Here is a 23,163-nt window from a genome sequence, read left to right on the forward strand (position 1 = left end):
ACGCGTAAAAACAAAAATTAATGTGTCACTCAGCACATCATGTTTCTCACTGATGCGTCACACCTGTTACATCGCACTCACACATGCTCTATATTTGAATATTTCTGGGAAGATATTACTTACTTCACTCATTTACAGTAGGGGTGTTAATCAGAGAAGGAACAGTTGGTCCAATACTTTCATCTTAAAAATTTTTCCTTTGCGTTTATTCTGAATGAAAGTTTCCGAAAAGAGGAAAGAAACTGTGCTGTCGAATAACTACACACACAATGGCAACAGTCATCAGAGATAGAACGGTAGATTGGGCAACACGAAGCGGAACAATCGTGATAAAGTTGAACTTCTTCATCATATAAGAAACATAAGCTCATCATAACATGACATGAACTGAGAAATTTGAAGCTATTTCTACAGATGACCTTTGTATATTATAACATATTTTGTCACAGCAGTTTAAGAAATATATCTTAAAAATACAAACATCAAAGAAAGTTTTGCATCTCCCTGGTCCCCAGATCTCCGGAAGATAGACGTTGACTGTGGATATTGTATCACAGACACAGTCCCTTGACTTTTCAGAGATGTCACTAAAGCCACCCAAAGATATAAACAACCACGGATGAGCAGCACCTATTAGACGGAGGGGGTCCGACTGCCGATCTGTTCCAGTCATTCCACCGGGAATGAGGTACACGGCTTGTGTTGTCTGTAGTTCAACCATGCCTAGACGGTCAATATCGCAGTTCGATCGCGTCCGCGTTGTTACTTTGTGCCAGGAAGGGCTCTCAACAAGGGAAGTGTGTAGGCGTCTCGGAGTGAAACAAAGAGATGTTGTTCAGACATGGAGGAGATACAGAGAGACAGGAACTGTCGATGACACGCCTCGCTCAGGCCTCCCAAGGGCTACTACTGCAGTGGATGACGGCTACCTACGGATTATGGCTCGGAGGAACCCTGCAGCAACGCCACCAAGTTGAATAACGGTTTTCGTGCAGCCGCAGGACATCGTGTTACGACTCAAACTGTCCACAGTAGGCTGCATGATGCGCAACTTCACTCCCGACGTCCATGGAGAGTTCCATCTTTGAAACCACGACACTATGCAGCGCGGTACAGATGGGCCCAGCAACATGCCGAATGGACCGCTCACCGATGAGTTTCGCATATGCCTTCAACGAGACAATCATCGGAGACGTATTTGGAGGCAACCTGACCAGGCTGAAAGCCTTAGACACACTGCCCAGCGAGTACAGCACAGTGAAGTTTTCCTGGTGTTTTGGGGTGGCATTATGTGGCGCCGATGTCCGCCGCTGGTGGTCACGAAAGGAACCATAACGGCTGTGCGATACGTAAATTCCGTCCTCCGACCGATAGCGCAGCCATATCGGCAGCATATAGGAGAGGCCTTCCTCTTCATGGAGTACAATTCGCGCCTCCATCGTGCACATCTTGTGAATGACGTCCTTCAGGATAACGACATCGCTCGACTACAGTGGCCAACATATTCTCCAGACATGAACACTATCGAACATGCCTGGGTTAGATTGAAAAGGGCTGTTTATGGACGATGTGACCCAGCAACCGCTCTGAGGGATCTCCACCGAAAAGCCGTTGAGGAGTGGGACAATCTGGACCAACAATGCCTTGATGAACTTGTGGATAGGATGCCACGAACAGGCATGCATCAGTGCAAGAGGACGTGGTACGGGTTATTAGAGGTACTGGTGTGTACAGAAATATGGACCACCACCTCTGAAGGTCTCGTTGTATTGTGGTACAACATGCAATGCGTGGAAATGATATTTATGTTGACCTCTATTCAAATTTCTGTACAGGTTCCGGAACTTTCGGAACCGAGGTGATGCAAAACTTTTTATTGATGTGTGTATATATTAATATCCTGTTCCTGTGGGCATAGGTGGCCATAATGGGTTGAGGTGTTGAGGGCAAGAGGGAGCACTTGTGCACCATCCACCCCCACCCTCACCAGTACAGAGTTTTTGTTCACAACGAGGAACGATAATCAGTAATTCTGTGGGATATGATACTTTTTTTGTAAGGTATAAAATGTAGGTTTCATGACACGACATTTTTCGAAGAACAACTCATTTTTTATGTAAATCACAGTTTTAGAGCCTTGATGATGATGTTGCCAATGACATTCAGGCCTATAGTGCCCTACTAAAATATCTATGAGAATGGTTTGATTAAAAGAGACAAAAACACAAAATACAACCACAGGTAAAGTGGGCTAAAACAATTCATTGTTAATTGATTCTTTACCATATAGTGGAGATGCTGTGTCGCAGACAAGTACAACAAGAAGACTGACATACAAGTACGCTTTCTGCCAAAAGGCCATCTTTTGAAGTACACAACATGCAAACATACATTTACACAAAAACAACTCACACATATATGACCACTGTCTTTGGCTGCGGAGGCCAGACTACAAGCAACTGTGTATGTTGGAAGAAGCAATCTGGGCGACTGAGCAAAGGAGGAGGCTTAGGTGGGAGGGAGAGGGCCAGCAGGGTAGGGGTGAGGGATGGTAAAGTGCTGCTTGTAGAATATAATATAAGACATATATATATATAACATAAGAAATTCTGCACGTTTCATGCAGCACTTTCAGAACCTCCGAATGGGCTAAAAAGACCTCAGGATGAGCCTCTATGTGGTGGTCTATCTCTTTACAAGAGTATCCATAGGAGACTCCGTAAGCCTCAAAAGAGGAAAGATTGTGCCAGCGCAAACACAACTGTTTGAAATAAATGATTGTACATAAGTTTTTTTAGGAAGCATATTTTTTAATTCTTGATGGTGACTAGTTTCGGACATTCACGTCCGTTTTCAAACCATCCAGCAAAGAAAACTAGGCATGACGATTTTATACAAATGAGGCACACATATTTGCAGTACAATTATATTACACTAATATACATCTAAATTACACAAATTTGTCGTGATTATTTAGGTTTTTGAGTTGCCTTGGCAGCTGCATAGCGTATTATAAGTTTGACAACACAGGAGGAAGTGTGTGTACAAACTTTTCCTTTTAACGAAGATCAGAGAGGCAACAATAAACAGACCATAAAGGACAGACATTGGAAAAAAGGTGTACTGAGATACCAGTGGTTACCAGAAAAATCCTAGAGGCCGCTGACAGCAGGGCGCTTCGAACATAGAGGTTTGTTGACTGAACAATACGTTCTTTTTTCTCTCATTAACTTACTGTAGGCTTGAAAACCCTTTTTTTTGTTACATCATGATATGGTGTTACCTGCACAAAAGCAACAGTTTCATGAGCTATGCTCAGTAGTTACACTTAACGTATGGCCAGTCCCTAACAAGTTGCATGTCTTACTGCCGATGTACCCAAACCATCCGCACCTGTTTATCTCCTCGAATTTTCTGATGACACCACTTTCCTGGTACTCTATCCCACCCTTCAACGTACCCTCCAAACCCACCATGACCAGTTCACTACTTAGTGCAACCCCTCCAAGACCAAGGCAATCATCATAGGCCGCACCACCCACTCCTTCCGTCTCCAGTGATTTCTACTTAAGCTTTTCACTCCTATCCTGACATACCTTGGCCTTATCCTTGACTATCACCTCACCTGGACTCCCCAACTCCTTATGATCCCAAACAAAGCCCCCAATAAATTCTGCCTCCTGAGACGCCTGTCTGGCCAGACAAGGAGACTGTGTCCTTCCACCATCCTTCACACCTACAAATCCTTGATTCACCACATCCTTTGCTATGCCAGTGTCACTTGGATTTCCGCCCCTCCCAGATTCTATAAGGCCCTCCACATACTGGAACGCCATGCAGCCTGCCTCGCCTTCCGTATCTGCCTTCTGTGCCCCATGTGCATCATCTACAACCTCATCCCCTTGCCATACCATCTTCTTTTCCTCGAACACACCTACACCCTGCACATCATCTGCCAACTCGATCCCCCCACCCCCTGGTGTCCCCCTTCCACTCTGCTCCAGCCCATTACCGCGCCTTTACCGTAGTGTCCTGCCGTCTCTCCATCTCCACACCCTCCACCTCCTTTCGAACTGCAACATCCAGCACCCCCCCCCCCCCCCTGGATGCTGAGCTTTGACCTGATGACATGTACCCCTCCTACCAACTCTAACCCCACCTTCCTTCCTTTGCACTATTCCTCAGGGCTCCCTCTCCCCTCTCCTTCGTCTGGGCGGTTTTCCTCACTCCTACCCCCCCCCCCCCCTTATTTTTCTGTGTCCCCCTTTTGTGTCTCTGTGCTCCCTCCTGCATCCCCTCTTCATTTCCTGCCCTGGCCATCTCCTGCCTCTTGGTGCGCCACCTGCCTCCTTCTTTTTCCTCTTCCTTCCCCCCCCCCCCCAAGTCCCACCCCCACACCACCTTCCTCCTTCCCTCCTCTCCCGCAACCCATCCCTCGGCAGGTCTCTACCAGTGATTTTAATTCTTTGTGTGTACTGTGTCGTTTACAGTAGTTTTTTAAGTGTCATTTACACTGGTTTTTTAAGTGTCTTGCTCTGCGTGTTTTTTTATACTATGGCCGACTTTTAACTTGTATTTGACTCCAGTGTATTATAAGTTCCCCACGAATTGCCAGCTGTGTTCTTTTAACATTATGTCGACTGTTTAACTGTCCCCCAGTCCCGGTATTAGTGTACATTTTAACTTCCATTATCTCCATTTACTGTGTTTTCATGTCCCCCTTATTTTCTCCTTTTTTATGTATGAGTTCCTCTTTTTACATTTTTTGCAAAGCCACTCGGCTGAAGAGCGACTGACAGTGACACTGCCAGCCCTCCCCTGCCCATATGGGGCAGGGACATGAAATTACAATAAAGAAAGAAACAAAATTGCATGTCTCCACTATAATTCAAAACCAGAAAATGCGGCAGCCCACACTCCAAAACAAATAAATTAACCTGCCAATTTACAAGAATACTGCCCGCTAAGCAGATCATCTCAACAAAAAAATGGTTCAAATGGCTCTGAGCAATATGGGACTTAACTTCTGAGGTCATCAGTCCCATAGAACTTAGAAACTACTTAAACCTAACTAACCTAAGGACATCACACAAATCCATGCCCGAGGCCGGATTCGAACCTGCGGCCGTAGCGGTCGCGCGGTTCCAGGCTGTAGCGCCTAGAACCGCTAGGCCAGTCTGGCCAGCCTCACGTCATCAGTAATCCAATGGTCTGTATTCAGTCCTCAGTGGATACAAGAAATGTGTTATTTCGTACAGAACATACCAAAACAGTTCTACATACAGAGACCAAAAACTGCATTTAATAATAATGTCAGAACGCGCAGTGTGAATCACAAAGATAAAAATGTGCAAACAAATAATCAGCACGCAGTAAATCACGCACAGACAAGCCATTTATCACAGATATGCTTAATTTTACTTACTGTGTTCTAACGAGCAAAATGTACAGTTCCTTTTTTTAAATGCATAGCGCAGCCAAGTGACAGCACATCCAATATTGTAACAACAAGCACCATCGATTGGCGAATACTGTAAGAAAGGAGCAAATTGGATATCTTAAAAGTTTTAAATTATGTCATAAAGATAACAAATCCTTCCTTTTTAAGGATTAAACTTTTTTTATAGAACTCATGTTAGATTCTCAGTGCAAACTGGTGGAGAGCAAACTGCTGCATTGAAACGTAATTAGGTTACGACAAACTGTCGATTGACAAAATCTAGATGAGTAAAAACTGAATTATTTAAAGAACTTTACAGTATATAATATAAGTAGTAAATCCTTTCTTTTAGACTGATGACCATAGATGTTAAGTCCCATAGTGCTCAGAGCCATTTGAACCTTTCTTTTAGCAGATTAAACTTCTTATTATGTGGCTAAATAATGCTCTGTTGCAAATGGCTTGTCTACCGGTGATTTACTGTAAGCTGGTTGTTTAGTAATTGTGTGCAGTGCCGTAAGTTGTGATTTTAAGTAATTATAATCAAATGTAATTTCTGGTCACTGTATGTGAAACTGTTGTACTATGTTCTATATGAAAGTAAGACGCTTCTTTTCTCCATTAGAGGAGTCAATATTAAATAATGTGTTATTGTTGAGATGATCTACTTGGGAAACGGTCTTATTGTAAACTGGCACGTTAATTTATTTTTGGAACGGGGTGCTCTCGCTCTTTTTGATTCTGAGCTGTTGTAAAGACGTGTAACATTTTGGGGTCAGGGTGCAAATTATGTGTAATGCATGACAGTATTGAGTGCAGCTCACGAAACTGTAGTGTCTCCTGCAGATAACGACATGTCATGACACTTTGTTGTAAATCGACTCACTGGAGACCAATGAATGGTTTTCGCATAAAAACAAACCTTTGACATTGTAGGGTTTTCAAGACTATATTAAGTTAATGAAAGAAAAATGAATGTATTGTTTGTGTGTGTATTGTGTATTGCACTGGCGACCTAGAAACGATGGAGAGGCTTCGTCCCACCGTAGCCCGCAGTGGCCCACAATCCCACAACAGGTCACAGCAGTCCACCCACCACACCGCCTCCGCACACCGAACACACAGTTATAGTGCAGTTCGGCTCCCAGTGGACCCCCCGGGAACGTCTCATACCAGTCGAGTGTAGCCCCAATGTCTGCGTGGTAGAGCAATTACGGTGAACTCGTACGTGGAGACAGTGTTTGCGCATTAGTCGCCGACATAGTGTAACTGAGGCGGAATAAGGGAACCAGCCCGCACTCGCCAAGGCAGACGGAAAACCGACTTGAAAACCATCCACAGACTGGCCGACACACTAATCCGCTGGGCGGATTCGTGCTGGGGACCGGCTCGCCTTCTCGCGTAGCTAGCTGGGCGTGCAATACGTATATTGTTTAGTCAGCAAACATTTTATCTTCGACGCGAGGTTTGAAAATGCACATAGGCGTCCGAAACTAGTCACCATCAAGAAATAAAAAAAGGTACTTTCTAATACAACTTATAAAGGAGCTGCACCATTTATTTCATTTATAGAACAAATTGCGGATCTTCTTTTCATCTGCAGCAAGCTGCAATATCGTAAAACTGTTTTAATTCGTGCTTACTTCAGTCTACCAATTCTTTGATGGGAATTACTATGAATGAACAGACAGAGTGGTGATGTATTGTATGTCCATCCCTTTGACTGGAGGTCTTGGGGGCCACAGCCGTTCACCATTGTAAGAAAATGGACCCCTTACAGCCTTCCTTATGACCTTATTTATCACATAGCTACCAGTTTCGGCTCTTCAATGAGCCATATTCAGGCCGTGGTTGATTCTGACGGGGTTATCACGCTTCATATATACACTGCATCACTGGCCATAGTAACTGGTATACGCAGAGTATCTGTAACTGTGGTGTCACCACTTCAACCATCAACTGCCAAATGACTGGAGAAACATTCGAAATACAGATCAGCGACACATGTTTTTGAATGTTGTATATTGAATGTGTCTCCAGTCAGTTGGCAGTTGATTGTTGGAGTTCTGACTCCACAGTTATAGATAGTATGCGCAAACCAGTTGTGTTGGCCACTGATGGAATGTATACAGGGTGGTCCATTGATCGTGACCGGGCCAAATATCTCACGAAATAAGCGTCAAACGAAAAAACTACAAAGAACGAAACATGTCTAGCTTGAAGGGGGAAACCAGATGGTGCTATGGTTGGCCCGCTAGATGGCGCTACCATAGGTCAAACGGATATCAACTGCGTTTTTTAAAAATAGGAACCACCATTTTTATTACATATTCGTATAGCACGTAAGGGAATATGAATCTTTTAGTTGGACCACATTTTTCGCTTTGTGATAGATGGCGCTGTAATAGTCACAAACATATGGCTCACAATTTTGGATGAACAGTTGGTAACAGGTAGGTTTTTTAAATTAAAATACAGTACGTAGGTACGTTTGAACATTTTGTTTCGGTTGTTCCAATGTGTTACATGTACCTTTGTGAACTTACCATTTCTGAGAACGCATGCTGTTACAGTGCGATTACCTGTGAATACCACATTACTGCAATAAATGCTAAGAATGATGTCCGTCAACCTCAATGCATTTAGCAATACATGTAACAACATTCCTCTCAACAGCGAGTAGTTCGCCTTCCGTAATGTTCGCACATGCATTGACAATGCGCTGACGCATGTTGTCAGGCGTTGTCAGTGGATCACGATAGCAAATATCCTTCAACATTCCCCACAGAAAGAAATCCGGGGACATCAGATCCGGTGAACGTGCGGGCCATGGTATGTTGCTTCGACGACCAATCCACGTGTCATGAAATATGGTATTCAATACCGCTTCAACCGCACGCGAGCTATGTGCCGGATATCCATCATGTTGGAAGTACATCGCCATTCTGTTATGCAGTGAAACATCTTGTAGTAACATCGGTACAACTTTACGTAGGATATCAGCATACATTGCACCATTTAGATTGCCATCAAATAATGTGGGGGCCAATTATCCTTCCTCCCATAGTGCCGCACCGTACATTAACCCCAGGTCGCTGATATTCCACTTGTCGCAGCCATCGTGGATTTTCCGTTGCCCAATAGTGCATATTATGCTGGTTTACTTTACCGCTGTTGATGAATAACGCTTCGTCGCTAAATAGAACGCGTGCAAAAAATCTGTCATCGTCCCGTAATTTCTCTTGTGCCCAGTGGCAGAACTGTACACGACGTTCAAAGTCGTCGCCATACAATTACTGGTGCATAGAGATATGGTACTGGTGCAATCGATGTTGTAGCATTCTCAACACCGACGTTTTTGAGATTCCCGATTCTCGCGCAATTTGTCTGCCACTGATGTGCGGAGTAGCCGCGACAGCAGCTAAAACACCTACTAGGACATCATTATCTGTTGCAGGTCGTGGTTTACGTTTCACATGGGTCTGAACACTTCCTGTTTCCTTAAATAACGTAACTTTCCGGCGAACGGTCCGGACACTTGGATGATGTCATTCAGGATATCGAGCAGCATACATAGTAGAGTCCTGCATGACCGAGTAAGCGAGCACAAAATACGAGATGGGGCGAGCACACCCTAACTGGATAGGCTGCCCGCACTAGTTCTTATGACCGAGCACAGAAGCCGTGACCGAATACGTAGCACGCAACTTCAAACACATTACACGTGGCATTATCCGTGTGAGACTGCAGCCAGTACGGGCTTCTCATTTGTGGTGTCTCTCTCTCTCTCTCTGCAATCATGCAGTGCGAGGAAACCAGTGCAGTAAGACGTAAGATTGAAATCAATGTTTACACATTGAAGAGACGGGAAGGTCTAAAAAGCCAAGTACGAAGCATATTTTTGGTGGTTGTAGACGAAAACAGTGCGTCTACTGGATACGTATCGTGCATAAACTGCTCCACATTATTGTGTTTCCAGTCGGGAACCACTCTTTTAAAGAAACACAGTTGCAAGAAACCTCACAAAGATACAGCTCCTTCTGGAATACCGGCAGTAATAAAAAATAGTATTACAGCAAAGTGTGTTGCAATGTGTGCTAAAGATATGAGATCTTTTAATGCTGTTTGCGGTGAAGGTTTCAGAGAACTAGGCCAAGAATTAATACATCTAGGTGCGCATTATGGAAAAGTTAACGTGGCAGATGTCACGCCACATCCCTCTACTATAAGCAGACATGTCAAAGAACAAGCTGATGCAATACGAAACAGTGTAATGCCTTCTGTTATTGCGGAAGTTATTAATAAAACATGTGCTGCGACAGTTGATATATAGACTGATTCGCATAATCAGGTACACTATTTTACGCTTACATCTCATTACATTAACACAGATTGGTCTCTTCTGATCAATGTTTTATTTACAACAAAATTCCCGGACCTTAGGAAGACGGGAGTAAATATTATAAAAGAAAGTGCTCTATGAATTCGGCTGTGTAACGTACCCGTTCTTGGAAACGTTACTTTTGTATTAAAAGAAAGAGAGAGAGAGAGAGAGAGAGAGAGAGAGGCGTTGGCAGTACAGAGCAGCGAGCCGGGGCGAGGCGAGGTAAGACGTCAGCGGTGACCGGTCATGCTCGGTTATCCGCGTGTCCGGAATCCGGACATCAGACATGGGGCGAGTACGTGACCGAGCCGAGTCGTATGGGGCCGGACACGAGCGGCTCGGTCCCCCCGTCAACAGGCGAGCCGTGACCGGTCAAACATGGAGTGTTGCAGCACTCTAATACATAGCACACGACCGTTGGGGATTTTGATCACGATAGCCATACATCAACACTATATCGACCTTCTCCGCAACTGGTAAACAGTCCATTTTAACACGGGTAATGTATCACGAAGCAAATACTGCCCGCACTGGCGGAGTGTTACGTGATACCACGTACTTATACGTTTGTGACTATTACAGCGCCATCTATCACAAAACAAGAATAGTGGTCCAACTAAAACATTCATATTTCTTTACGTGCTACACGAATATGTAATAAAATGGGGAATCCTATTAAAAAAAAAACGCAGTTGACCTATGGCAGCGCCATCTAGCGGGCCAACCATAGCGCCATCTGGTTTCCCCCTTCAAGCTAGACGAGTTTCGTTCTTTGTAGTTTTTTCGTTTGATGATTATGTCGTGAAATATTTAGCCCGTTCACTGTCAATGAACCACCCTGTATGGATCGCGATAATCCCTTCAGCATCGTCTACAGCCTGAAGATGGCGCACTGAAGTGCCAAAACTGGTGGCTACACAATAAATAAGACCACAAGAACGGCTATAGGCGTTTAATTTTCTTACAAGAGTGGTGATGGGCTGTCCATGACCACTGGTGGCCAATACGTTTATTGGGGCATGTGAAGAAGAGGCCCTGGAGTTGACAGCCTACAAGCCTTCGTGCTTTTTTCGATATGCGTATGATAGGTCCGTAATCTGACCTACAAGACATCCTGGACCACCTGATTCAGCCAAGACGAAATCCATGTTGAGATCAATTAAGGATGATATAGCACTTCGGAAACTAGGAGCCTGCCACATCTCCTGCTAGTGTGAGAAATGCATGTACGCCAGACTATCCTGACAGTACAGGAGAGATGCACTGAAAATAAACGCTACACATACAACTAACAGCTGACAAAGTCCACTGTGGAAGAGCACTACTTTTGTCACAGACACGTTATGAATAACGGGGGGACCAAGTTCTAGCAACAGTCCAGTACCTTCTGAGACTGTATTCTAAAAGAGGCTGTAAATATTGGACTACATGGTGAACTAATAAATAGAGAAATGAGTTTTCAAATAAGAAAGGATTGAGATCCAACTTCGTCATGACCAAAACAGCACAGAGGTAATCTACGTGGAAATTCGTCGTTGTCATGGCAACTGAAGAAAAAAAGGCCGGATTTTCGCTGCGTCTGCACAGACCTTCATCCGACGCTGGCGGCAGAGTGAATGAAGGCGTAGGAATGTTCCCTTCTGACGCAGTTTCCCCATCCCCGCACTAGGTCTCCGACAAGAGTCGAGGCTGTGGATGGATGGGAGAGCATATGAAGGTAGGAACGCCTGAAGATGGCAAGAAATCGCCTTGCTGTACTATCACGCTTTCTGCAAAATGACATCAGGCTAAATACCAAAGGAATACTCAAAATAAAACATGTAACTGGTCTACAACGGCCGCTGCATACAGATGAAGGAGTTAGAAATCACGATGTTGTATTTAGCAGGCCACAACATGTGCTGATTTGTCAAGTTGGTGAGCTCCAACACACCAGGAGACTGCAAGACGTACTGACTTGCTCACTAAGCAGTTTTTCTTGTCGGAACCTTTCTGAAGGAGACGGAAGCAGCTGCTGCGTGAGCAGTTGAGTATGTATACAGGGTGTTACAAAAAGGTACGGCCAAACTTTCAGGAAACATTCCTCACACACAAAGAAAGAAAACATGTTATGTGGACATGTGACCGGAAACGCTTACTTTCCATGTTAGAGCTCATTTTATTACTTCTCTTCAAATCACATTATTCATAACATGGAAACACACAGCAACAGAACGTACCAGCGTGACTTCAAATACTTTGTTACAGGAAATGTTCAAAATGTCCTCCGTTAGCGATGATACATGCATCCACCCTCCGTCGCATGGAATCCCTGATGCGCTGATGCCTGGCGAATGGCATATTGTATCACAGCCGTCCACAATACGAGCACTAGGAGTCTCTACATTTGGTACCGGAGTTGCGTAGACAAGAGCTTTCAAATGCCCCCATAAATGAAAGTCAAGAGGGTTGAGGTCAGGAGAGCGTGGAGGCCATGGAATTGGTCCGCCTCTACCAATCCATCGGTCACCGAATCTGTTGTTGAGAAGCGTACGAACACTTCGACTGAAATGTGCAGGAGCTCCATCGTGCATGAACCACATGTTGTGTCGTACTTGTAAAGGCACATGTTCTAGCAGCACAGGTAGAGTATCCCGTATGAAATCATGACAACGTGCTCCATTGAGCGTAGGTGGAAGAACATGGGGCCCAATCAAGACATCACGAACAATGCCTGCCCAAACGTTCACAGAAAATCTGTGTTGATGACGTGATTGCACAATTGCGTGCGGATTCTAGTCAGCCCACACATGTTGACTGTGAAAATTTACAATTTGATCACATTGGAATGAAGCCTCATCCGTAAACAGAACATTTGCACTGAAATGAGGATTGACACATTGTTGGATGAACCATTCGCGGAAGTGTACCCGTGGAGGCCAATCAGCTGCTGATAGTGGCTGCACACGCTGTACATGGTACGGAAACAACTGGTTCTACCATAGCACTCGCCATGCAGTGACGTGGTCAACATTACCTTGTACAGCAGCAACTTCTCTGACGCTGACATTAGGGTTATCGTCAACTGCACGAAGAATTGCCTCGTTCATTGCAGGTGTCCTCGTCGTTCTAGGTCTTCCCCAGTCGCGAGTCATAGGCTGGAATGTTTCGTGCTCCCTAAGATGCCGATCAATTGCTTCGAACGTCTTCCTGTCGGGACACCTACATTCAGGAAATCTGTCTCGATACATACGTACCGCGCCACGGCTATTGCCCCGTGCTAATCCATACATCAAATGGGCATCTGCCAACTCCGCATTTGTAAACATTGCACTGACTGCAAAACCACGTTTATGATGAACACTAACCTGTTGATGTATTGATGTGCTTGATGATAGTACTGTAGAGGAATGAGTCGCATGTCAACACAAGCATCGAAGTCAACATTACCTTCCTTCAATTGGGCCAATTGGCGGTGAATCGAGGAAGTACTGTACATACTGACGAAACTAAAATGAGCTCTAACATGGAAATTAAGCGTTTCCAGACACATATCCACATAACATCTTTTCTTTATTTGTGTGTGAGGAATTTTTCCAGAAAGTTTGGCCGTACCTTTTGGTAACACCCTGTATATACCAGGAACTACTAGAAGAAGTAAGTTATTTGTGTTGTTGCTGCTGCTGTCCTCTGTGTGTGCATCATCGAATTAGAAAGAAATTAAGTCTGTTGTGCTGTATTACTACTACCAACTATTTTGTCTATTATTTATTTCTTATAATTCAAGAAACCAGGGATTCTGCTACTTCCGTGTTTGAGAACTTCAAGCATTTGTGTGACGGTGGAAGCACAATATGATCAGAAAGATTTTAGACGTTCGAGTAGTAGGAGAGTGAGCCGTAGTGGCCACGGCTTATACCTTGGTTTAAATCTTGACTGTTACTCTGTGTTTGGTTTCCCGCTGTTATTGCGTTTATGCCGTGGTTCTTCCTCTTTCTACGTGTGACAACAGCGGTGTGTATCGATATTCGCACATTGTGCTATCCTTGGTCTGGTGCTTATAGTTTCCTGCTATCCGGTGTGCTACAGTCGGTTGGTTATTGTGGATCAGCCAGGAAATTTCCGCGCGGCGCAGTGGACCGGGCCCGACGGAGGTCTCTACGCAGTGTCAGAGTGCGTGGGAGCTGTTCCGATTGCTACGAGGTTTGTGGCTGACCGACCCAGGACATCAAAGTTGAGTGGTGATTTAATTTCCGAAGCTAGTCTGTTCATATTGTGACATTGGTATTCGTAGTTGGCTGTTGGGGGTATACGGGCCGGAGTGGCCGAGTGTTTCTAGGCGCTTTAATCTGGAATCGCGCGACCGCTACGGTCGCAGGTTCGAATCCAGCCTCGCGCATGGATGTGTGTGATGTCCTTAGATTAGTTAGGTTTCAGTAGTTCTAAGTCTAGGGAACTGATGACCTCAGATGTTAAGTCCCATAGTGCTCAGAGCCATTTGAACTATTTTTGTTGGGGGTATTCGTGTGGGCAACAGCGAGTGTTCAAGTTGGCAAAAGTTTGGGCACCATCCGGTGGAGTTTAACTGTATTTTGGTTATTTGGAGTCCAAGTGCACCAGCGGAATTTTCTGCCTTGTGGCCGTTAGCGTACCAGTTACCTGCCCTGGCAGCTGACGTGAAATTCAGGCAGTGTCCTTTCCTCACCGTGTAGTCGCTGCCCAACACGTGTGTGTAGTTTTGACAGCTTATGCATACTTGGCTGTGGGCGGCTACTCCTTTTACGTTTTGGCTTTGGAGTTCCTTGTGTACTGGTCGGGTGGAAGGCAAGTCGTCTTGTCGGTGGGTCCATTAACTATCTCTTGGTTGGGTTGCCGGCGGATCGGATATAGTTGGGCCGACTACCTGTCTCCTCTAAGCGAACGTTACGATTGCAAGTGCAGACCGACCCCCGGAAACTTCTGAGCGCCGCTGGCTGTACTGCCTTTTCTTATTGGTGTTTGATTGTGTATTTTAATGGCTCATAGCCGATGGTTTGAATTGGTATGCTATTAGTTGTGTTTTAAATAAAAACTGAAAGTTTCTTACTCGTCAAGTCTTGCATTGTTTGAGCCTTCAGCCTCCTTTCTCAAAATTATTTAAAGATAAGGTTTTGGGCTTTCTTCCTTGTAAAAAATTGTTGTAGTTGTGTTGTAAATCATGGACCTTCAGCCGTTTTAAAAATTGAAGACGTTGTGCCCTTAAGCCATAAGGTTGTGTGACATATTCAGTCGGTAGTTAAGCTCGGAAATTTGTGCTGTAATGGTTGGGCAACTAAATAAAGTTACATGTATTCGAGTGTTCTGACAGACGCTCATTTTTGGCCCCTTCCCACAATTCCAACTACCTGTTCTGTCCTGCGGTTTAACCAGGCGTTTCAGGGAGCGGTACACAATCTTGAGTGCAAGTTAACTTCAATACCAAATCTGGAGCGGTAGTGCTGGCTTAACTGAAGGACTAAAACATATATCAAGCGTCAAGATTTGCAACTATTAGTGATGTAGTACTCGACTTTCTCAGCAGTGGCAACAGGAGTACGATCTTTCATGGAAGAGTAAATAACAGGGATACAGTTGGTTTCGAAAAAACAGTAATATGAACCATTATTTATACATGTCTGCGTAAGATTGTCATTTCACTCAGTGCAGCTAAATGAGATATTAATGTTCAATGTCTCTGCATTTAATTTGCGAGAATATTTAGTGCTCACATATACAGTCATTGGATTTGGTACCGATCTAAATGCTTTTTGCAGCAGTGAATGTGAAAATATGCAGTGTCTGAAGGACTGCTTTACAGATTCTGAGCACTGTACTGCTTTTGAAGTGTATGAGAAGTATAAAAGTGTCAGTTAGACTGAAGTGATTCTGCTCCAGTGTAATAAACAGATTGATCGCTGCATTACGGACCACAAAATCCAATGCGCTGTCATTTCTGTTTTATTAAGTCAGATACAGCTCTCAAAACTTTGCTGGGTGGTGGAGGTATTTAAAATGTTTACTCAAATTGTAACAGCTTACTGCTTACAACAGATAATATTCTAAAACTGTTGACGATGAAGAAGGATGTATATTAAATTCGTGTTGTCCAATGCGTTTGAAATCGTGGTTGAAATGGCTCGGAGCACTATGGGACTTAATATCTGAGGTCATCAGTCCCCTAGAACTTAGAACTACTGAAACCTAACTAACCTAAGGACATCACATACATCCATGCCCGAGGCAGGATTCGAACCTGCGACCGTAGCGGTCAAGCGGTTCCAGATTGAAGCGCGTAGAACTGCACGGCCACAACGGCCGCCTATGCATTCGTAAAAAGTGCTTCTGTTTCAGTATAAGGAAGTGGTTGACTGGTGCATTCAGAAGTAATTTTGCAGTGTGACAATTTGTTAGAAAAAAGAGGTGTCTGCAAACCCCTTGTAAATGTTGATTGGAAAAAGAAATACACAATTTAAACTCTGCATACCCCTTGTGGTAGCTGGAAAGTATGTAAATGTGCACAGTCAACCAAGTGTACATGTAGCTACCTCCAGAATGTTTCTACTTTCCCATTCCCTCTGTATTATATACAAAGACAGAGGCGATATTTACTGGTGATTAGGCAGCACAGGACTTCGCATAAACAAACTATCATGAAGTATAGTGATTAGGCTATGGCATTTGACATAAACATTTGGTGTGTGTGTGTGTGTGTGTGTGTGTGTGTGTGTGTGTGTGTGTGTGTGTGTGTGTACTGAATAGCATCAATTTACACAAATCAGATGAAGTTTGGGTTCTAATGTACGTAAAATGCCTAGTGGTTACTTTGCCGAGTTTCGTAACTTTAATGACACTTAGTTCAGAAATTGAACCTCAATTTCTGTTGGTCTTATTTTATGATTTTGATCAAATATTTCACACAAGTAGTATCTTGATTAAGATTTACGCTATTTTAGAAATAGTGACTGATGTAATACCTTTTCGTAAATTTTTTTATGACAGGCCTGTTGTCCCTTGGGCAGATGATTACTGAGGGAAACGACGTGGCGGAGCCAGGCTCGGCAGGCTGCACCACGAAGTTGATGGGGTTGTAGCGGAACGCGTACCACGCCTCCTGCACCAGCAGCACGGCGCACACCCACGATACGGCCACGCACACCAGCCAGAATGCCCTGACAAGCAGCAGACGATGTCAGTCAGCACCGTGAGAGCAATGACGTACTTGCAGACTTAATGCCAGTCATGCCTGGACAGAGTAAAACTAGCGTTTGCTCACTTTGAAAATACAGCCTTATTGTACTTTAATAATTAGTGACAGTCAGCCACATTGCAGGCACAAAATACAGGGTGATCGATAAGTATCGTAGAGGTTTCACAACACGGCTGGGCCGGCCGGAGTGGCCAAGCGGTTCTAGGCGATACTGTCTGGAACCGCGCGACCGCTACGGTCGCAGGTTCGAAGCCTGCCTCGGGCATAGATGTGTGTGATGTCCTTAGGTTAGTTAGGTTTAAGTAGTTCTAAGTTCTAGAGGAGTGATGACCTCAGAAGTTAAGTCCCATAGTGCTCAGAGCCATTTGAACCATTTTTAACAACACGGCTGCAGGAAGACTACAGGGCATACGGAATAAAATTTAAATTAAAAATTTAAAAGAATCCTGACACAAAAACCCTCTAAAAAGTAAAAAAAGGTCGTTTTTCCCTTTGAGCTCCTAATATAAGCAGTAACATTTCGATCCGTGCGTCGTCATTTTGGGAGACCGCTACGTAAATAAAAAGAAAAAAAAATAAATAAAAGAAGTTAACAGCAGCTATTTATTCTAGAACAGCATAACTTTCATTCTTCTCTTTGGCAAAGTCCTGCACCCACACCTCAAAGTAGCTAGTGAATTTATTTCCCCCATTAATATATCTTATGAGGCACATGTGCTACAGTGGTTTGACGGTAGCACGCTTACTCAAATCTCATTACACCGCGAGAGCGAGTCGCGCGGTGCGTGGGATGCGGCGTGCGCCAGGCCAGACCAAATGCGGCTGCCCGAACGTGCACTTCCATGAGGGCAGGCGTCGTTGACGGTTGTGTCTATATTGCAGTTTTTTCGGAGCACATTATTTAAGGCGTAGACTCAACGGTTTGATATTGTTGTTTTTCGATACTGAACTACGTTGCCTAGGTAGCTTATTTGTATTTAAATTTCATACTTTACCATTTTAGATGTAATCTGTTTTTATTTTACCGGTCCCCCGACTCAACGATGCTTGGTTCAAAGTATTAGTACTTGTATTAAGCTTAAAGGGACAATACATAACACTTGAAGTTTTTAGAGTATTTTTGTGTCAGGGTTTTTTTAATTTTTCAATTAAATTTAATTTTATGCTTTTTAAACCCTTTGTTTTGCTACTGGACACGGTACGAACAACACTCTAGCCTTACATTCACACAAATACTTTCAGGGACGAAACACGAAATTGCGATGAGAGTACGTTTTTCTTTTTTAATTCATGAAATGTTCAAATGTTCAAATGTGTGTGAAATCTTATGAGACTCAACTGCTAAGGTCATCAGTCCCGAAGCTTATACACCACTTAACCTAAATTATCCTAAGAACAAACACACACACCCATGGCCGAGGGAGGGCTCGAACCTCCGCCGGGACCAGCCGCACAGTCCATGACCGCTCGGCTAAAACCGCACGGCTTTTAATTCACACATATATTCATTGACTACGTATTAGTATATATTTAGCTAATTTAGGTAACATAAGCAATCAGCAATGGCTACAATTCTAAACCAAGTCGGGAGAAAATGGGCTGCAATTGCACTCTCTTACAATAGGCTCCCTAAACTCTTACTGCAGAATCATTTGATTTAGTACTAAACTATAGACATCAAAAACAGCTACAAAAAATCACCCTCTTTCTGCTTTTTAAGTGCTGACACTGGCGGCTTCAAAAGACAAACATCATCATCGTTGGTCAACCGCATAGGATAAACCTATGTCCTTGCGGATTTTATTTATATTATTTTGAGCTCTACAATCCAGTACGACATAATCTGATGTAGCTCTTATGTATTACGTGGCATACATCAAGAGACGCGCTGGCAAACATCTGTACTTAATTTAGCTGATGAATTTAAAATTCTGAACAGACTTTCGTGGAACATACACTATGTGATCAAAAGTATCCGGACACCACCAAAAACATTCGTTTTTTGTATTGAGTGCATTGTACTGCCACCTACTGCCAGGTACTCCATGTCAGCGATCTCAGTAGTCATTAGACAAGGTGAGAGAGCAGAATGGGCGCTCCGCGGAACTCACGGATTTCGAATGTGGTCACGTGATTGGGTGTCATTTGTGTCATACGTCTGCATCCGAGATTTCTATATTCCTAACCATTCTTAGCTTCACTATTTCCCATGTGATAGTGAAGTGGAAACGTGAAGGGACACGTACAGCACAAAAGCGTAGAGGCCGACGTTGTCTGCTGACTGAGAAGAGACCGACGACAGTTGAAGAGGATCGTAATGTGTAATAGACAGACATATATCTATAGCATCACATACCAATTCCAAACTGAATCATGATCCACTGCAAGTACTATGACAGTTAGGCAGGAGGTGAGAAAACTTGGATTTCATGGTCGAGAGGCTGCTCATAAGCCACACATCACGCCGTTAAATGCCAAACGACGCCTCGCTTGGTGTAAGGAGTGTAAACGTTGGACGATTGAACAGTGGAGAAACGTTGTGTGGAGTGACGAATAACGGTATACAATGTGGCGATCCAGTGGCAGGATATGGGTATGGCGAATGCCCAGTGAACGTCATCTGCCAGCGTGTGTAGTGCTAACAGTAAAATTCGGAGGCGGTGTTGTTATTGTGAGCTTGCACCCTTTGTTGTTGTGCGTGGTACTATCACAGCACAGACCTACATTGATGTTTTAAGCACGTTCTTGATTCTCACTGTTGAAGAGCAAATCGGGGATGACGTCTGCATCTTTCAACACGATCGAGCACCTGTTCATAATGCACTGCCTGTGGCGGAGTGATTACACGACAACAACATCGCTGTGATGGACTGGCCAGCACAGAGTCCTGACCTGATTCCTATAGAACACCTTTGGGATGTTTTGGAACGCCGACCTCATGCCAGGCCTCACCGAATGACATCGTTACCTCTCTTCAGTGCAGAATTTCGTGAAGAATGGATTGCCATTCTCCAAGAAACCTTCCAAACACCTGACTGAAAGTATGCCTGCGAGAATGGAACCTATCATCAGGGCTAAGGGTGGGCCAACACCATAATGAATTAATACGTTACCGAGGGAGGGCGCCACGAAACTGTAAATCATTTTCAGCCAGGTGCCTGGATACTTTTGGTCATATAGTATAGCTGAGAACCACCCCGATGAAAGAAAAAGCATAACAATCTAATCTTTCGTTTGGGAGCGAAGATCCGCGTATGCTCTGGGCGTTAAAAATGGCACGTGTTAGTGAATGGATTATGAAGTTTCGATCAGTAGTACGCACCGTCGCGTAGTTACAGAGCGCACCACTTGGTAGCAGGCGTATCAGAACACGCAGACGAATCATAATTGTCGCATGGAGTTTGTTGGCGCACCAGATAGGTAAACCAATGAACGTATTTCTCAAGTGGCTGTAATTGGGTAGTCCGAAGTTGCAGACAGCTGGAATGGACGTGATATTATTCTTGGCTACTTCCTGAGCACATCTTCGGTTGACTGTTGTGGCTGATGTACACATAGGATAGGACATTTTGAAAAGTTTGATGTGGACTTGCTGCATCCTGTCAGGAAGCTAATATGTGGCGAAATGCGCCCATTTATCAGCTTTATGGCTAATCACTTTCCCATAGGTGCTCAGCTTAGTAACTAGCATCATGGGGGGAACGTCAGTGGTAGTTCACCTGCCTAGATTGGTCTCTGTATGAGCCTTCCATGTTCAACCTGCGCATTACTTATATGCCAACACAAATGCTGGAAATTAAGACCACCTTGCGTCTCATTGAGAATCCTGTCACAAACCGTGTCGTTGACCTCTTCACGTGCATCTCACTGCTCACAACTGAAATAAGGGAGCCAATAAGATCGTTACAATCATCCAGACTACGTTGTATAAGAATTTCTCGACTTCCATTGCCTTCGGTCTTGGATTATCGTTCGAGAAACTAAACTTCAGTGTATTCTTTCGGTATGGATACTTCATTCTTGTTTTATGTAACTTCAGTTCATGAGGGCAGCTGAGGTTCTCAAGAACGTTGTGCATATGCTATCACAGGAGGGATATAAACAGGATGTTCCTACTGCTCCACTGCCGAATGCAGACTGTGTTACTTGTTCAGCTATCTTTGCACACTTCTCGCACTGACCCAAATTTTCACATGCCTTACAGTCTGCATCCTTATATCGCAGTTTACTGAATTCATGACCTAATGCTCATTACATTACTGGCATTCCCGGCAGGGTATTGAATAATAGATACAGGGTGAGTCAGCAGGAAAGGTACACGCTGTAATGGGTGATAGTATTAGTGATTCTGAACAGAAAAATTCATATGGACGTTTGCCCTATTCCGAATGGTTTCCGAGATAGAACACATTTAATATCACATTTGTACATTTTCCTTGAATAACTCGAAAACCGCACCCTCCAGCGAAGATGTCTCGCAGTACAAAATTAAACTGTATTAAATTTCCTACAAAAAAGATATATTCATTTTCTTCTTTAGAAGTAATGGTTTGTGCGAAGAGAGCGCGAGAATGTTGAATAACTCGCTCGACACGTATGCGCTGTCGCTTAGGTAGATTTTGTAGGCCAGTTTGAGGTAGCATATTGAGGTAGCAAGCTGTGACGAACAGTTTCATAAGGGACACTTGTAGTCTATCAAATCGGGACACTACCTCAAATTGGCCTACAAAAACTACGTAAGCTACAGTGCATGCGCATCGAGCGAGATTTTCAACATTCTCGCGCTCTCTTCGCACAAACAATTACTTATAGAGAAAAAATGAATTCGACATATTTTGTAGGAAATTTAATATAATTTAATTTTGTACTGCGACTCGTTTTCGTTGGAGGAAGCGGTACAAAAGTGATATTAAATGTGTTCTATCTCGGAAACCATTTGGAATAGGGCACACGTCCATACGAAGTGTTTTGTTCAGAATCACCCCTCAAAGCACGTACCTTTCCTCCTGACTCACCCTGTATATACCTAATACACCTGATGTCAAGAAACTCACATTCAGTGAATTAATTTCGAATTACTTTGTTAGAGTGTGGATCGTAAATAGTGTCTGTTCTTTCAAAAAGGCATGTAAGAAATGATTACTGTGTTGTATTCACTTCTAAATCCAGACTTCGTCCATTGATATGCACCTTCAAATAACCTTACGGTGTGTGGAGAAGCATAGACGGGTCCTACTAACTTTTTAAGCTTTCTCCATTCATTTGGATAAATGACTGTTCGTTAACCTCCATTTTAGCCCAGTTTCTCCGATTTTCTCGTTATGGTTGAAGTGTTGCTAGAGGAGGCCGAAATGCACGCGTTTAATTACACGCTGACTGGCGTGAGGTCTGGAACAGTTAAGGGAATTAATAGTAGCAAATAAAGTACGTAGTTGATATAATACTTAACTTTAATCCACAATTGGTGTACATCGCTCTTGACGGTACATGTTATAATCTCAATATCAAATGCTATGGCGCCTTGCTAGGCCGTAGCAAATGACGTAGCTGAAGGCTATGCTAACTATCGTCTCAGCAAATGAGAGCGTAGTTGTCAGTGATCCATCTCTGGCTAAGTCGGCTGTACAACTGGGGCGAGTGCTAGAAAGTCTCTCTAGACCTGCCGTGTGGCGGCGCTCGGTCTGCCATCACTGACAGTGGCGACACGCGAGTCCGTCGTATACTAGCGGACCGCGGCCGATTTAAAAGCTACCACCTAGCAAGTGTGGTGTCTGGCGGTGACACCACAATGGTCATTTCATGACATGCATGTGAGAGGAAGTGACAAGCCCCGAACTCTCACAGTAACGTTCTCTGTCGGCATTTCAACAGTAATCAGCGATGCACAACGCCTCTCTTTCAGCGTCTGTAAGTGGGTTTTATTGGGCACCTCTGTAACGTCATCGCGCGGAGTAAAGGATCCCGTGGCGAACCACTATGCTCATCTCTGCATCTTCTTTATCACTTCCATTAAGCCAGCACGGCAATGTGCCATAGCGATGATCAATATACTCAACAATCGGTCTATCAAGTCTTTCGTAGCCACATCTTTTGTCGATGAATTACATTTTCTTACAAAAGCTCTCTGCCTAGCAT

General features: G+C 44.0%; 1 protein-coding gene across 1 annotated transcript in view; it reads right to left on the reverse strand.

The window, feature by feature from the left end:
- The window catches only part of LOC126095525 (sodium channel protein Nach-like), a 267,631-nt gene that overhangs the window by 234,535 nt on the left and 9,933 nt on the right, over positions 1-23,163 (reverse strand). The window contains exon 3 of the mRNA XM_049910308.1: positions 16,796-16,990. Within this exon, the coding sequence (XP_049766265.1) occupies positions 16,796-16,990 (195 nt within the window). The remainder of the gene's footprint in view (positions 1-16,795; positions 16,991-23,163) is intronic.

This window comes from Schistocerca cancellata, chromosome 8 (assembly GCF_023864275.1).
Source record: "Schistocerca cancellata isolate TAMUIC-IGC-003103 chromosome 8, iqSchCanc2.1, whole genome shotgun sequence".
Classification (NCBI taxonomy): domain Eukaryota; kingdom Metazoa; phylum Arthropoda; class Insecta; order Orthoptera; family Acrididae; genus Schistocerca; species Schistocerca cancellata.